We start from the raw sequence: 15171 nt of genomic DNA on the forward strand, positions 1-15171 counted from the left end.
TCCGGGGCTGGGCTCCCAGGGGCAGTCACTGCAAAAGGTGGCAGGCACACAGAGCAACAGTGACCGCAGTAAGATGCAAGCTTCGTGCTGGCAGTGGGTACCAGGTTGGAGAGTGCAGAGAAATGCTATGGTACATTCTGGGCTTTGAAGGATGGGCCGGCTGTGGGCTGTGGGAAAGGGAGTCCCAACACTGGAGGAAGCATGCATGCTTTGTGGTATTGGGGGGCCACAGATGACTGTAGGATAGAGCTGGGTGTCAGGGACAGGAGAGGTGAGCTGGGAATTCTGGATGTGCCCCAATTCCAGATAGCCTTGCCCATCCCCCTGAGGAGATGCAGTGTCTTTCTAAAGGCTGTGAGGACCCAATGAAGCTTATTAGATTTTCCTCCTCAAAGTGCCCTGGGAGTTGTGGCACCTTCAATGACAGGGAAATGCACCAGTTTAGGAAACAGCACAGTCACATCTAACTGGATTGATCCAGAACCCTAGGGGCTGGTTGTTGTCTCAGCATGGGCACTGTCATCTCACGATTCTCCAGCCCTGGGGCAGCAGTAGACGCAGGAGGGCCCTGCAAGTCCAGTGGACAGGACCTAACGGCCAATAGAAGCAAGTGCTTGAGCAACCAAGGACTCTAGAGTTGGGCAGCATCAGCGTGGGGTGGAGTGGTGGGGGTGATCAGAACAGAGGCAGCCTCCAACTCCAGCTGTGGCACTCACATTTATGTTGACTCCAAGGCTCACCTCTTGTCTTCCTTTGGAACAGGAAGAGTAGGCAGGTGTTGTGTTGTGGAGCAGTGGATAAAGACAATGGCTTGCAATGCCCATATCTGATGTTGGAGTATGTGGTTGCAGTCTCAGCAACTCTGCTTCTGATCCATCGTCCTGCAGCAGTATTTCCTGGGAGGCAGTGGCTGGTTTTGAGTATGTGGTTGCAGTCTCAGCAACTCTGCTTCTGATCCATCATCCTGCAGCAGTATTTCCTGGGAGGCAGTGGCTGGTTTCCACTTGGGCTGCTGCACCCAGATCAGAGACCCAGATGGAGTTCCAGACTCGTGAGTCCAGCCTGGCCCAGCTGTGTCTGTTGCAAGCACTTCAGGGAATGTACCTACAGGTGGAAGACCCCTCTCTGTCTCTCTCTCTGGAGATCTGACATTCAAGGAGATGAAATTTAGAAACAGAGCAGTAATTGACGGGATCTGATGAGGTTTGGGTGAGAGCTGAGGTCATGGAAGGCAGGGCGGAGTGCTGTAGGTTAGGATTATATCCAAGCTCAAAGCCTGTGGACTATTTCTGGGTCCCTAATCTGTTGGAAATTTGCTTGGCTTCTGATTCCCAATTTTATAACCCAGCCTAGGACAGAAAATTAAAAGAAAAAAGCAAAGCTGGACAAGCACTTGGAGTACAGCTTAGGGAGCTCAGGGCAAGAGGAAGCAGGTGAGACCCTAGAAACAGCAGCACAGTTGCCGGCTGCTATGCGTCGGAAGCTTGCTGCAGCTGCCACTGCAGCCTCCTCGGGGCCTGGTGGGGAGGGAAATGACAAATGGTCGGTGTCTGCTAAACCCCAAACTGCAGCAAATCCTTCCTCAGGGACTGGGGAAGGAGGAGGAGCAACTGAGGCAGGACCGGAACACTGGACAGTGGGGAAAGCAGCCCTGGGCTTGCCTTGGCCTCCAGCACATCCTCTCTGGATGGCCAACACCACATTTGGCCTCTGCTGTTCCAGAGAAATCCAGAAACTGGAGAGGATCCAAGTCGGAGCAACAAACATGATTAAAGAGGGCGAGAATGGGGCCCGTGGGGCACGTTAAAGAAATTGGGGTTGATTTGCCTAAAGCAGTAAAGATGAAATGAGGACTGTATTCAAGCCCATGAAGAGACCCGGGTCTAGTGATTTTCCAAAACTGAGAGCACAGAATAAGAGGTAAATGGCCAACTTTGCTGCCAGAGCGCCCAGGTGAAGGAATCGCTGGTGGGTGGCCCTCCCCGCAGGACTGTGCATTCTCCCCAGAAACCCTTGACTCCAAGCTCCTCCAAGTCCTCCCCGGCAGCCACCAGGCTCAGCTCCCTGGCTTCTGGGAGCCTCATCATCGGGTGGGCCTGGGGGCAGGGAGAGAAGCCCAGGCAGGTGCACACCCCGCCCCCAGCAGACTTGGATCAGGGCACTGCAGGAAGCACTAACCTTTGAGGCTGGACGCCCAGGGACAGTTCTGTGTAGAGGTTCGTGGCTGTGGCTGAGGTCTCCATCTCTGATAGCCGCATTGCTCTCTCAGCCACCAAGGCATTGAGTGAACATGGAAAAGTCAGCATGCCCCTGCTGCCTCCCCACTGCCCCCAAACACCCCACGAAATACGCATCTCTCCACAGGTAGGAGGGCCGTGACCTTGAGTGGCAGACAGAAAGGTGCTACCAGTGAGGAAGATGCTGGGACAAAACTAGCTCCGCCCAGGCAGACCCTTACCCAGAGTTCAAACTCCAGAGTGAAAGCAGCCTTGGTGTGGACATGAAGTTGGAAGTTGCGACAAAAGTCCTGGCTGCTTGCCCGTAAGACAGGTGTCTGTCACTGCTGTGTAACTGATGCCCTGGATCGGCATCTCCATGTGAGGAACATGTCATCTCCCAAGGGCTCCTGTGGGCCAGGACTTCAGGTACTAAGCGACTGGACTGCCTCATTTGGCTTCAGGGTCTCTCCACTACTTGTTGGATGTTTCCCAGGTCTGCCAGCTGCCTGACCCAAGTGACAGTGGGAAGAGCTGGGTGGGCTGTCCCAGCAGCTGGGCATCCAGCCATGGAGTCGCCCAGTGGTCATAGGTGCCTTGAAATGGGCTCTCTGGGGAGCGGGCAGTAAGGAGTTTCTACTGCAGTAATACAAGAGGACTCACCGCATCGCCCAGGAGCCTCCAGTCACTGCCACCATCCTGCCCTCACCATGCACATGGGCAACTGCAAGAACCCACGGCATAGACAGTGGATGCCTCGGGCAGGAGCTGGGTCTGCCCCCCTGGGGTGGGCTTCTTAGGAGGTGAGGCAAGGGGCCTGCAAGCAAGATGCTCTAGGAAAACAAAACTGTAGCTCCGGACCAGGAGCTGCCGGAGTTTCCATCTCCCAGAGAGGGAGTGAAGATTTCCAAGAATCTTAATCACAGAGGGACTGTGTTTGTTTACTCTTGCTGCAAGCCTCTGGGAGAGAGAAGCTGTGTCTCCAGTCCTGTCTTCTGGGCAGAGCTGCCAGGATGCTGAGCCTGCACACTGGGCTTGGGAAACGGCGGCTCTGTCTTGTCCGCTTGCACTCGCAGCCCATCAGGCCAAGAGCTAGTGTGGCTGACAGCTCAATGTCCTGTTCATTGTGAATCCCCAGGCTGGTGAACAAAAATAGCTCCCAGGAAATGGTGCCGCAAGGTCAATTCTTCCCACCAGGAAGGGACAACAGGCTGTCTATCCGAAATGTTAATGAGCAGATTCTGCCCTCTGACCCCACCATTACCTAACAATCCGGTATTGAATGCAGTGTCAGCTTCCATTTCCTGTGAGTGACGAGGCAGGATGCCCATGTGCAGGCGGGCCATCTGCCAGCTGGACGTGGGGTCTGCTCTTTGCCCATCTGGCTGTTCCTGACCTGCACGTGCAGTCCGTATGAGCGGAGGCTCAGCCCTGGCCCCCGCTGCACGGAGATGGTGAATTAGAGGGTTGAAAAACCAGGGTTTGTGGCTAAGAGCAGTATCTTTTACTTACTTATTTTTGGTGTTTTCTGCAATGACTGCTTGGTCTGATTTGAGCAAAAACAAATCAAGGATCCTCTTGGAGCACACTGAGCCTTTATAACCTGGACTTTTTAACATTATTATTACTTGGACTTTGACAGTCAAGGGTAACTGGGCAGTGGAGAGTGGAGGGTGTGTGGCACCCTGGGCCCAGGGCCTTTGAGGGCCAGCCTGAGTAGGTCATTTCTCCTGGCAGAATGATGCAAGAGGCAACAGCTGGGCCCTGCGGAAAGCCAGTCTGTCCCACTGACCTCAAAGGAGACAATGCTTCGTTCTCTGGCTCAGTGTTTCCGAGGCCTCCGTGTGTGAGTCACCTAGGGACTGGCCCGTGGCCTCGCCAGGGCGGATGCCAGGGTCCTGGACTGGGTTATACACGTCACGTCGGGGCCCAGGAGGCGGACGGTGTGCGGGGAGCTCGTGCCAGGCTTACACTCTCTGGTGGACTCTGGCTCATTCAGCGGATGTGAAAAAGGAAGCCGGCAGGATGTGCAAGCAGACCTCAGGCCAGCGCCCCGCCCGCTTCCCGGCCGGCAAGGATATGGCAGGCACGCTCTGCTGCTGTTTCCTCCTCAGTACCCCTGGCTGCAGATAAGGCCGGGGGTGGGGGCGGGGGACAGCACTCAGCAGCTTTGTGCCCTTTTCAAACTACCTGAAGAGTGACAAATGTCAAGGTCACCAGCTGGCGATCCAAAGGCTAGAAATGAAGGCGAGGAGCCAGCCAGTCCCGCACAGTTAACGGTGACTTGTCCATCTGTCCTAGCAGGCAGCAAAGTCTTCAAGGACCAGAGGCAAGCTGCTCCCACCTGGGCAGGCTCTGACCCAGGGCACAGAGGAAGGGCATCCCTGAGCAGCAGCAGGCGGGATCTACCCAGGCGGTGCGTGGGGACGCCCTAGGGAACCCTGACTCTGCAAAGGGGCCACGGGTTGGGGGGTGACCTATTTGGACGACACTCAGACGCCTGGAGGTGGGAGGCAGCGAGGCTGAACAAGCACTTTGGAGCAGGTGGACATGGGAAGGAAGGATGCCTCCTCCAGGGCTGGGCAGGGCCCCTCAGAGGGGCTCCAGGAGGACCTGGCCAGTCTTCTCACAGTTGCAAGGAGCTCGGGCGTATCACCTGGGGCTTCCCCAGCGCTCCAGCCCCCCCCCCCCCCCCCCCGAGTATGCCAAATTCAACATGTGGGCCCTCACTAGTTAGGAAGAACCAAGGATGGCGCCCCACATTGCGGGTGCCAGCGACAACGCCAGCACCTCCCCCTGCAGGTCTCCCAGCCAGGTCTGCCCACGTGGCTGCCACCGATGGGCACCAGGTGCTGCTTCAGATGCTGCTGCCAGGGCTAGCCAGACGTGCAACATGGGGGCTTGGGTCAGCGCTGGGCCTGAAGGCCAGGCAGTTCTGACAGTGAGGTGTGGGGGCGCTGGGAACCTGCACTTTTACAGCAAATCCACCTGGAGGAGAAAAGTTGGGGACACGTGGCTGGGGGGCCGGGGGTCGACGCCATGGCAAGGAGGAGGCGAGAGCCCCTTCTCCCCAACCTGAAACCCAAGCCTTCACCTGGAGGTGCCGAGCGCCTGCCGAGCGGCGGCTCCTGCCTCTGTGCTGGGAGGCCACCGCGCAGACCTGCACTCCGCCGCTTCCCGGCCAGCCGCCGCCGAGTCATCATTTCCAGCTCAGCCTGGAAAGCTGGACCGCGCCGCCGCGTGTGCTCTTGGCAGCCGGGCGCCCGGGGCCCCGCGGCCACATCATCCCGGGGCGGGGAAGTGTGCGCTCCGGGCGCCCGCGCCGCCACCGAGCCACGTCGGTGCCGCCGGCGCGCGCGGTCCGGGGGTGGGCGAGCGGCGGCGCTGGGCGGGACCCCGGCGGGCGGGGGCCCTGCGCGGGCTCTAGGACCCGCGGGACGCCGCCGGCGGGCGGGGTGCGGGGGAGCGGATAATTTGTTCCGTGGTAATGAGAACTGGGATTGCTGGCCGTGGGTCCATTTCACAGGCCGGCCTCCTCTCCCGGGCCGGCTTCCTGGTCCCCGGGCCAACTCGGACAGTTGGCTCATTTGTTGCAACGGTCAAGGCCGGCTCGTGCCAGCGCGCGCGCGCGCACACGCACACACACATACTCACACGCGGGGCAAACTTGTAAGAAAATGGACCGCTAGGCCGGCGGCTCCGCGGCGCGGGCGTTGCGCGCGGGCTCCGAGGCGACTCGTCGCGGCGCCAGGGTCCTGGGTGCGACGCCCGGCCGCAGCCCTGCGCCCCCGTGGGATGGTGCCGCGCTCGCCGGCCGGCCCGCAGCTGCTGCACCCAAGGCCAGCGACGATGGCCACGCGCCCGCCGCCCGCGCCCCCCGCGCGCGCCTGCCTACTCGTCCTCCTGGCCGGGGCTCTGCTCGCGCCCCGCGCGGCCCGAGGTAAGTCCACGAGCCCTGGCGGCTCCCCCTGTGCGGCGCCCGGGCTGCCCCGAGAGACGGGATCCAGGGGCTCGTGCGCCCAGTGGGCGGCACTGCTCGGTCCACTCCTGGGGGCCATTCCCGGAGGCAAGGGGACCCGGGGCGCGGGGTCCTGAAGCGCCGGGCGCCTCGCTCTCCGGTGACGCTCCCTGGACTCTGGCTCCAAAGCCTGACAGGTACACGTGTCGCCGGGAAAGGTGCGCTCTGACCCAACCCGCAGTGACCCTGGGTCTCGCCCACTTTCCTTTCCTCCCCCGCTCCCCGTGCGCTTCCTCCACCTGCTACACCTGGAGGAAGGCGCCAGAGCCCCGCAGGTAAACTAGCTCCGTCCTGCACAGGTGTGTCCACTGTGCTCCGCCGGGCTCTCCTCCTCGTTCATTTTCTCCTCCAGGGCCCTGGCCTCTCCCCCGACGGATCCTTCCCCTGGTCATCAGGTGGCCATCAAACTTTTGAACAAGATTCTTCCGCCTCTGGTTCCTTAGTTTCGCGGCCGTAAATCACAGGTCCCATCGCCCGCGGGTCGAACGAGAGAACTCATGTTGGAGTTCACCTGGAGGTCGGGTGATCTCGGTGTTTTACAGACTGGGATTTCCCTAAATTGCATCTCTCTAGCACTGGGCGCTCTGGGTCCTGCTGGGGTAACCAGGACTCATCCAGCAGGTGCCTTTGTCAAAATCCCAGCGCTGTCCAACCTGCCGCTAGGGGCGCTGCCGGCCCGCCAGTGCACACCCGGCTTTGGCTGGGGGGGGGAGGGGTTCTATGATTCTGTTTAGCAGGCGTTTCTTTTTCAACCAGCAGCCTCCATCCCAAACCGTTACTACTTTATGGTACGTGTTATTTTTGCATTTGCCACTGTTACCCTGCACTCTCACCGTGTCTGCTTGATGTGGCTGCACCCCAGCCCTTGTTAAAATCCACACAGCAATAAAGGCCAAGTTGGGAATGAATGATTTTAAAAAGTATTGCATAAGGCCAGGAAGAAGCAGAGACAGCCGAGAAGGAATACTTCTGATTATTTAAAAGCATCTGCAAATGGATATAGTGGCAATCGAGAAGGTTTTCAAAGACTAGGGCAGACGAGTCCTTGTGTATGTTTGCTGAGGGACCTGAAAGAGGTGAGGCCCAGAGTAGCCCGGGAGAGCTCCGTGGTTCACGCTTGCTGTGTGCACACACAAAGTCTGCTTAGAGGAGATGCTAACTGAATCATGCTAGGGATAGCCAATCATTGCTCAAGGGTGGGGGCGCTTATGACTACAGATTATTTTTCCTTAGCATAGCATAGCCATTGCCCAATGAGAAAGCCACTTGGAATTGTTCGGGATTCGTTGCGTGTTTACCGTCTCAGTGTCAGATATCATGTCCCCAATCGCATCACTGGGGTTGCTTAAAAGTCCAAACACAGAATGCAACAATTGTTCCTGCTGGCAAGAAACAAGGAGGAATTTTTGTTGCTTATGAGTGGAGGAGATTATTCTGGGTTTGAGTTCAGCTTTGCTCACCACCCTGAGCCCTGGCACAATTTCTTACCCCTCAGATACCATCTGAGGCAACTCGACCCTACTGAGTCCGGAATGGGATACTGCGTTCCAAACCCTCCGCTCCCAAATCATTCCTTCCTCGGTCTTTGGAAAACTTAATTCATTAGAAAGGCATAAGGACACATGATTGATTCCATGGTTTACTCTCCACACAGCCACCACAGCCAGGGGCAGGCGGGACGGAAACCAGCACACTGGGTCTCCTCCGTGGGTGGCAAAGGCACAGCACTCCGCTGCTCCTGGGCTGCCTTCCCAGGCACACTAGCAGGGAGCTGGGTCTGAAGTGGAGCAGCTGGGCCTCCACCTGGACTCCAGTTTGGGCCGCTAGCATGGCACTGCAAGCAGCCTCACCTGCTGTGCCTCACCGCTAGTCCACCCTCTAGTCTTAACTCAATAATAAAATCTTCTGCCTTCTTCAGACTCTATATACTAATGCTTGGGAAATGTTGCCCAAGTCTCCGCCCTAAACCTTTAATGTTCAGTGTGTACCCTCATCCACCCATGTCCTTCCAACCTAGAGCACCTCGTTTTTGAAGTCTCTTGCAGAAACCTCCTCTTGAGTGTAACAGGTTTGACACTGCCTAGGCATCCTCCTAGCATCCCCAGCGAAGCCCTGATTCCCAGTCTGTTTCCTGATGGAACTCTCCGGAGACTTTCTGTCGCCCTAGGAAGGAAAAGCTGCACCTCCGAGTGACGTAATTCCTCTTTTCCTACTCTCCTTTCTTAGCTTCCTCTGCCTTGCTTACTCCAAGTCACGCTGGCTTATCCAGATTTTCAAATCAGTTGCTGAAACACTAACTCAATAAGTATCAATATTTGTACTTCAGAGTATGCAAATATTTTTCACAGTTTAGCTACAGTGTTTCATTTCATTTCATGCCTTTTACACTCTTTGTTTTCCTAGAGTGTATGGTTGCTTTGTTTGTACATATGTTGTTTTCTTTGTAACAACCTGTGGTGTCATGCATGAAAGTGTACATGCTGCCTGCTCCTGGTTCCTCCTATGAAACTCCTAAAACACGTAGAATCTCTGCAGTGTGGGAAGTGTTTACTCTGTGCTAACGAGATGTATAGGGGCTGGGGATCCCCTGATATTTTCAGAAAGGGATCTTGCCACTAGAAAGACTAAGGCATTTTCAGACAATTGGGGCTTTCATCTCCGCACCACCCTACCCTGACCTCCAGGGAGGTGGGAGGGGCTGAAGGTTGAGAGGACACTGGTGGCCTATGATGTAATCCATCGTTCCTGTATAATGACATGGTCTCCATAAAACCCAACAGGATGTGGCTTAGGAGTTCCCAGATTGCACACTTGTGGAACTGGCTGGAGGGTTTTGGACTGCAGGGGCCACAAAATCTTGCTCCCCTTCCCGCGTCCTTTGCCTTATACATTCATCTCTTCAAGACGGCTCTGCATCTCTATGCATTATTTATTTTATTATTATTTTATTTATTGTTTTCCTGTTCTTTGTTTTAGATGTTACCCAGTCGGTCCTGGCACATTAGTTGAACCTGAGGAGGGTTTAGGGAAACCGAGTTTACAGGCAGTTGACCAGACATGTAGGGGACAGCCCCTTCCTTCTGAGGAGCATGCAGACAGGGGCAGTCTGTGGGCCTGGTGTGGATGGGTGGCCCCACATGGCCAGTGTCAGTGGAGCTGCATTGTGGGCCAGCCTGCCAGTGTTCACCCAACAACTGCTGTTATGGGGAGAAATCCCTGCATATTTGGTGACCGGAAATGAAACGTTTTGGTTTTTCTTGTCATACAACCTCTGTTTTACCTCCACGCGTTTCCTGTTCCATGCCAGGTTTGTGGCATGGGTGGGGACCTAAGCACCACACTTCCTTTACATCTTTTACACTCAGAAGTTGGCATTTGTATTTATGATTAGTGCCTCTTGGTCCCCTTATGGCTGTGTCTCTCTTGGCAGCGTATCTGGAATCTCCGTAACAATGAGGGGCAAGGTGGAAGAGCCAGAGAGCAAGGCAGCCGGTTCGAAATGTATTAGAAAGACAGTAGCACAAGAAGTCTTCAAAAAGTTCCTGGAAGTGCAAATGAAAAAAACTCCTTGGATTTCAAAATTAATTTTTACCAACATAATGCTTCTAAGAAGATTGATTTATGTATGTGAAAGACTTAGAAGGTGGCGACACAAAGTTCTTCCAACTGCTGGCTGTTTTCTCCAAAACTGCATTGGTACCAGGGCTGTGCCAGGCTGCAGCCAGGAGCCAGGAACTCTGTCTTGGGCTCCCCTGTGGGTTGCAGAGATACCAGGGAGCTGAGATGGAACAGGTGTTTGAACAGGTGTTTTATGGGCTGCCAGCATCACAGTGATTATGCTGCAATGCCACAGTGCAGTCTCAAAGTTTGTTCCCTCTTTGCTTCCTCCTTTCCCTTCTATCCTTTTTTCCTTCCTACCTTTCTTTCTCTTCCTTCCTTTCCCTTCCTAAAAGATGTTTTATTTAATTTCAGAACAAGGAAGGAGGGAGAGAGAAGGAAGATCGTTTGGCTATAACAGTTTGGTCTGGGCCAGGCCAGAGTCAGGAGCCTGGAAGCCGTCAGGTTTCCCCTGTGAGTGGCAGAAGTGCACTCACCGGGGCCATGCACTGCTGACTTCAAGGTGCTTTTGCAAGAAGCTAGATCTGAAGCTGAGCAGCCATGACGCAAAGGAGCACAACAATCTGGAAAGCCAGCCTTGCCAGTGGCAGCTTGACTTGTGCCACAGCACATTTTCAACAAACTCAAGTTCATTTCATGCCTGCCTGCCCTTGCCTGCTTTGTTGAGGTGCACAATGAACGGCCGTTGGGTTGAGGTGTTTCTTTAATGCTTAGTTCTCTAAACATAGTCCTTTTTTCTGATCTCTAGAAGTGTTACCTGTATAGTCGTGAGTATTCTTGCAGTTCATGAGGATATGCTTTAGTCACGTCCTCCTTGGTAACTGCGCTGGGGACGCAGTTTGGGAATGTATGCTGTACACTCCCAGCACACCGTCTTGTGTGATTCCATCAGTTTTCTCACTACTCCTTTCCTGAAGCCTCTGTCCGCTGCATGTCCCGGCCTGCCGTCAACATCCTTCCGCTTTGTCTCTTTTCATCTCTTTTTGCATTTTTGTAACTTTGATTTTTCAACCCTTCTACCTAATACTTAAAATCCTGCCTCCACATGTTCGATTTGTGAGCTTACTCATTCTGCAGTGCCCTTTGCTCCTTTAATTGTGCTGTAGTATCCCATAATGCTTCAGGGTTTGTAGCAATCGAGTACAATGAGGATCACGTGTTCTGTGTTTTCATCGTTGGCTCTGGGGTTCTTTTTGCCCTCATTGTTGTCCCTAAGGGCCTTTGGCTTGGGTGGCGTTTGGTGAAGGGGCATTGAAGAGCTCAGTGCCAGCACTGTGTGCGTGGGTGGGGGCTGCCCGGCTCTTTGGCCTTCTTGGAGGTCCCTGCGAGTCACTGACACTCTCAATCTGGTGAATTTCTCCAAGGAAAAATGGAACTTGGCAAGGGCCTGGGAGGGAAGCAGGGCAGAGGGTTAAGACAAGACACTTACAGTCTTGTATCCTTCAATTTACTGGCTGGACTCCATTCCCCTGAGTGCTTGGGTGCAGGTGTCCTGTGCCTTTCAGAGCCGGTCAGGGCTCCAGCGTGTCCTTCCCCAGCCTTTCGCCAGCCCCTGGACAGGTGCATGGTGCTCCATCCCTATGCCTCGGTGGGATTCCCCCGCTCTGGGCCTTCCCTCCTGTCCAGCAGTGGGTTCCAGCTCTCCTCTGGTACCAAGCAGCTGCTTCTTCAACCTCTTCCTCTCACCTGCATCTTGTCTGCAGTTACTGCTTTTGTGGGCTGTCAGGTGGAAATCCTGCTAAGCACCTGTGCACCTGCTGTGTGCATTTGCAGTCAGTCCATGCTTTTGTCCCACACTCTGCAACCAGCCACATTCTTTCTCACTTGTCATTTGGCTCTACCATTCCCTCCTAGTGGAAACAAAAATTAAATCCATTTTTGAATGTTTAAACACTTTCTTTTCAAAATCCATAAAAATTCAAAGTCAACATATACCTAATTAGATAAATGCTGCAGCTGTGGCAACTGTGAAAAAAAAAAAAACTTGCAGGCAGCTAGCTACATCATTTAAAGAAGCCAAGAGCATTGCCTGGTATGGGTGATGCTGTAATGAACTCATTGCTGCCGCCAATTTCTTTCCTTTCTTTGTATCAGTGTGTGTTCCAGAAGCCTTTTTAAGCTGTTTCCTGCAGAATCCATGATTTAAACAGGCAAGTGTGGGCACTTTGTCAGGTGCTTCTTTGGGGTGGCCAGCCCTGCAAGTTGCTGGCAGTGTGCCGGCCAGGAGCTGAGGCAGAGAGCTCCTGAGTTTGTGTATTTCCTGCAGTTGTCAAGTCTCTGAGATGGAGGAGTTCAGTGGAGCTCAAGGGGACAGGTTTTAGAAGGTAATTTCTACTCATTTGGAGCAGCTGTTTCTTTACATAGGTCTTGGTGAGTGTTTTATTAAGCCTTAAGTTTCCACATCAGCACATAATTACTTAATAATTACAGTAATAATGATAATATAATTATTGAGCGCCTTGGTACCGGGAGTTGTGCTCAGACACTGACATGCACTGAGGGATTTGGAGCATTTGTGGGAAAACGGAATTAAGAGATACGCTTATTTTGGTGCAAAAAAGAGTGAAGCCCAGGCAAAGGTTTTATTACACAATATTCACTTTCCAAGACCTTTTAAAAGACCCCGAGGGATCCTGGGGAAAGACCCCTGGCTACCGAAGAGGCCGTGCCACAGTGCCGAGTGCATGCTGAGTGGCAGTTGCCGGGCAGTTTCCTGCTGGAGGCCAGGTCTTCACCCGGTAGAGGCCAACATCTTGGAATCAAGGTTGCTCTTTGATGTCCACAGCCACGAGTTTGTAAATCGGTTTTCAACAGAATGATAATGCAGTTCAAACAATCTTGATTTCTCCCACTGGAACATACACGCTGAATTCCGCGCTGACAGCTTCCGTTTCGAATCTGCATCCATCCCAGGCTTGTTTCTCCTTGTTCTTTATTTCATGCTCAATGTACCTTGCCTCCAGTTGACAGATGGGGTAGAAAGGGCGAATAATTCAGTGTCATATTGATATTTTCTATCCTCTGAGCTTTTATGTCATTCCAAGGCTGCATTAAGTGCTCAACTTCTTGGCAACTGCTTGAAAGACTGGGCAGCTACGTTGGCTAACTTTGGACTTCCGTCTGCGTCCTGCTGCTGAGAGCTCTGGCCTGCACCATGGGTTTGCATGGTCTGGTCTTAGATGTGCTGTGTCCCAGCAGGGCGTGGTGAGTGCTGGCCTGCAGTTTAACGACAAGATCCCTTGTCCTGTCTTCTGCTGTGTTTATAATTAAAGCCAGGAAAGGACTGAAGTGTTTCTCATGAGAGCTGCACTCATGTTGATCAGAATAGAATCTGAGAACTTGGTTTTGCTTGCGTGTTTTGTTTTGGGAGCCTGCATTGGGAGGCGGAGTCTGTGTTACTGCCAAGTGCAGCTGCTCTGTGCTTTCTGGGATATATACGTTCCTGAAATGAGGGATCCACAGGGAAGATTCTGTAAAATCACTATTCCAGCCACTGTCAGTATAGTTAGCATGGCTGAAGAGGAGTTTGGCTCATCATTCCTTTTTTACATAAAATGCTAACATTTTAGTTCCTAATACATTACCGTACCTCTATTCTTGCCCGCCAGAGTTTATCATGTATGTTGGAGGACATTAAGAAGCACAGAGCTGATTGGTTAAGAAACATCCATCATGACCCCCCCCCCACACACACACCTCTCTTCCTGCTTCAGAACTCCGAGGGGGCGGGTTCATCTACCTCCACTTCCCTATGCCATAGCCAGAGGTGTCTATTCAAATCCCTGTAATTCAAGATTAGGTGCAGGGGCTTTAGTGGTGGCACAGAGGGTTAAGCTACCCCCTGGGAGTGTCTGCATCCCGTTTGGGCACCGGTTCAAGCCCTGGCTGCTCCACATCTGATCCAGATCCCTGTTGGTGCACCTGGGAAAGCAGCAGCTGACAGATCAAGTACCTGGGGCCCTGCCACTCCTGGGGAGACCCAGATAGAATTCCAGCTCCTGACTCTGCAGCTCTTCACATGAGCAAATGTGTATTCTCTAAAAATAATAATAATTGTTTTTAAAAAAGGAAGAAGAAAGGAAGGAGGAAGGAAGGAGGAAGGAAGGAAGGAGGAAGGAGGAAGGACGGACGGGCGGACAGACCAATCATGATGTTTTCAGGCATGGTGCTGATAGAGGAGCTTGGCTCACTTCTGGTTGAACCCACTGCAAGCTGTTCAGTCTGTTGATGAGAGTCTGTTTTGTCCGCTGTTTTGGAGCTGCAGTGTGCCAGGCCCGCACGCGACTCCGCACAGGTGTTCGCTCCAGGGAATCTGTTACAAGTGAGTCTCCGAGCTTCGGAGAACACCCATTTTCTACTTTAAAATATTTTGCTAAATTACTTTCCAAATTGATTGCACCAATTTGCATATCTACTTGTTTGAGATTTTGGTTACCACATTTTTGTCAATGCTTGATATTTTGCTACTTTGAAATGCTGCCAGGCTGGCTGTGAGCTGTCTCGTTGCCTGCATTGCCATTTTCTGAGAGCTGGGGCTGCTAAGAATCCATGTGCTTTGTCTTTCTCCCATGAGTTACTTGTTCTCATCAGCTCTCATTTGTCTAAATCCTCCTCTGTTTCTGGGCCCAGGAAGAGAGTATATAATAATTCTAAAATGTCATCTTTTGCTGGCTGCTTTTGCTGGAGCTGAAGTTGTTCTTTGAGTCTTTGGTATGTGAAGTTAGCATCTCTTCGCTTTCGCCTCGACATCACCGGTTATCCTGGTGATGCTTAGCGTGACCTTTGCCCTTCCAGACGGATGGATGTAGTTCTTGTCCTTCGTTTTGTTGGACTGTTTATTCCCATTCCAGCATCATATTATCTCCAGCGTTTCATACCTGGTCATAGTTCAGGTTTTATACTGAAGTGTTCAGGTTGGCAGGGATAGTACCTGGTAGCGCCTAGAGCAGACACTGGCATCAGCTGCCTAAGTGTGACCCAATTTCTTCCACCTGCTTTCTGTTGCCAGCGTGATCCTGGGAAGAGGATTGGCCATCCTGGTGTGCCCAGGCATCCCCAGGCCGAGTCCTGAATCCCCAAGTGCTGGGCAGACTGGGCCAGCTGGCCATCCTAAGCCTGGAGAAATGCTGCTTTCCCCAACTGTGAGATGGTGATAATTCTAGAATCCACCCTCAGCGTCCGGGTGAGGACCCATTGAGTCACAGGCCCCGTGCCCGATGATGCCGGGTGCTCGATGTTTCTTGAGTCACTGGCGTTTCGTATGAGCTTCTGCTCATTTCTGTCAGCTCCCCAGGAGTGTTTGTAGCTAAGTTTGTGGAG

The 15171-nt window shown here is 53.3% G+C and overlaps 1 protein-coding gene across 1 annotated transcript in view; it reads left to right on the forward strand.

Moving 5' to 3' along the window:
• Nucleotides 1-5739: 5739 nt before the first annotated feature.
• ADAM12 (ADAM metallopeptidase domain 12) overlaps nucleotides 5740-15171 on the forward strand; it is a 267367-nt gene continuing 257935 nt past the window's right edge. The window contains exon 1 of the mRNA XM_040991939.1: nucleotides 5740-6156. Coding sequence (XP_040847873.1) covers nucleotides 6012-6156 — 145 coding nt within the window. The 5' untranslated portion in view covers nucleotides 5740-6011. The remainder of the gene's footprint in view (nucleotides 6157-15171) is intronic.

The sequence above is a fragment of the Ochotona curzoniae genome, unplaced genomic scaffold (assembly GCF_017591425.1).
Source record: "Ochotona curzoniae isolate NIBS_2020 unplaced genomic scaffold, NIBS_Ocur_1.0 contig_66, whole genome shotgun sequence".
NCBI classification, from domain to species: domain Eukaryota; kingdom Metazoa; phylum Chordata; class Mammalia; order Lagomorpha; family Ochotonidae; genus Ochotona; species Ochotona curzoniae.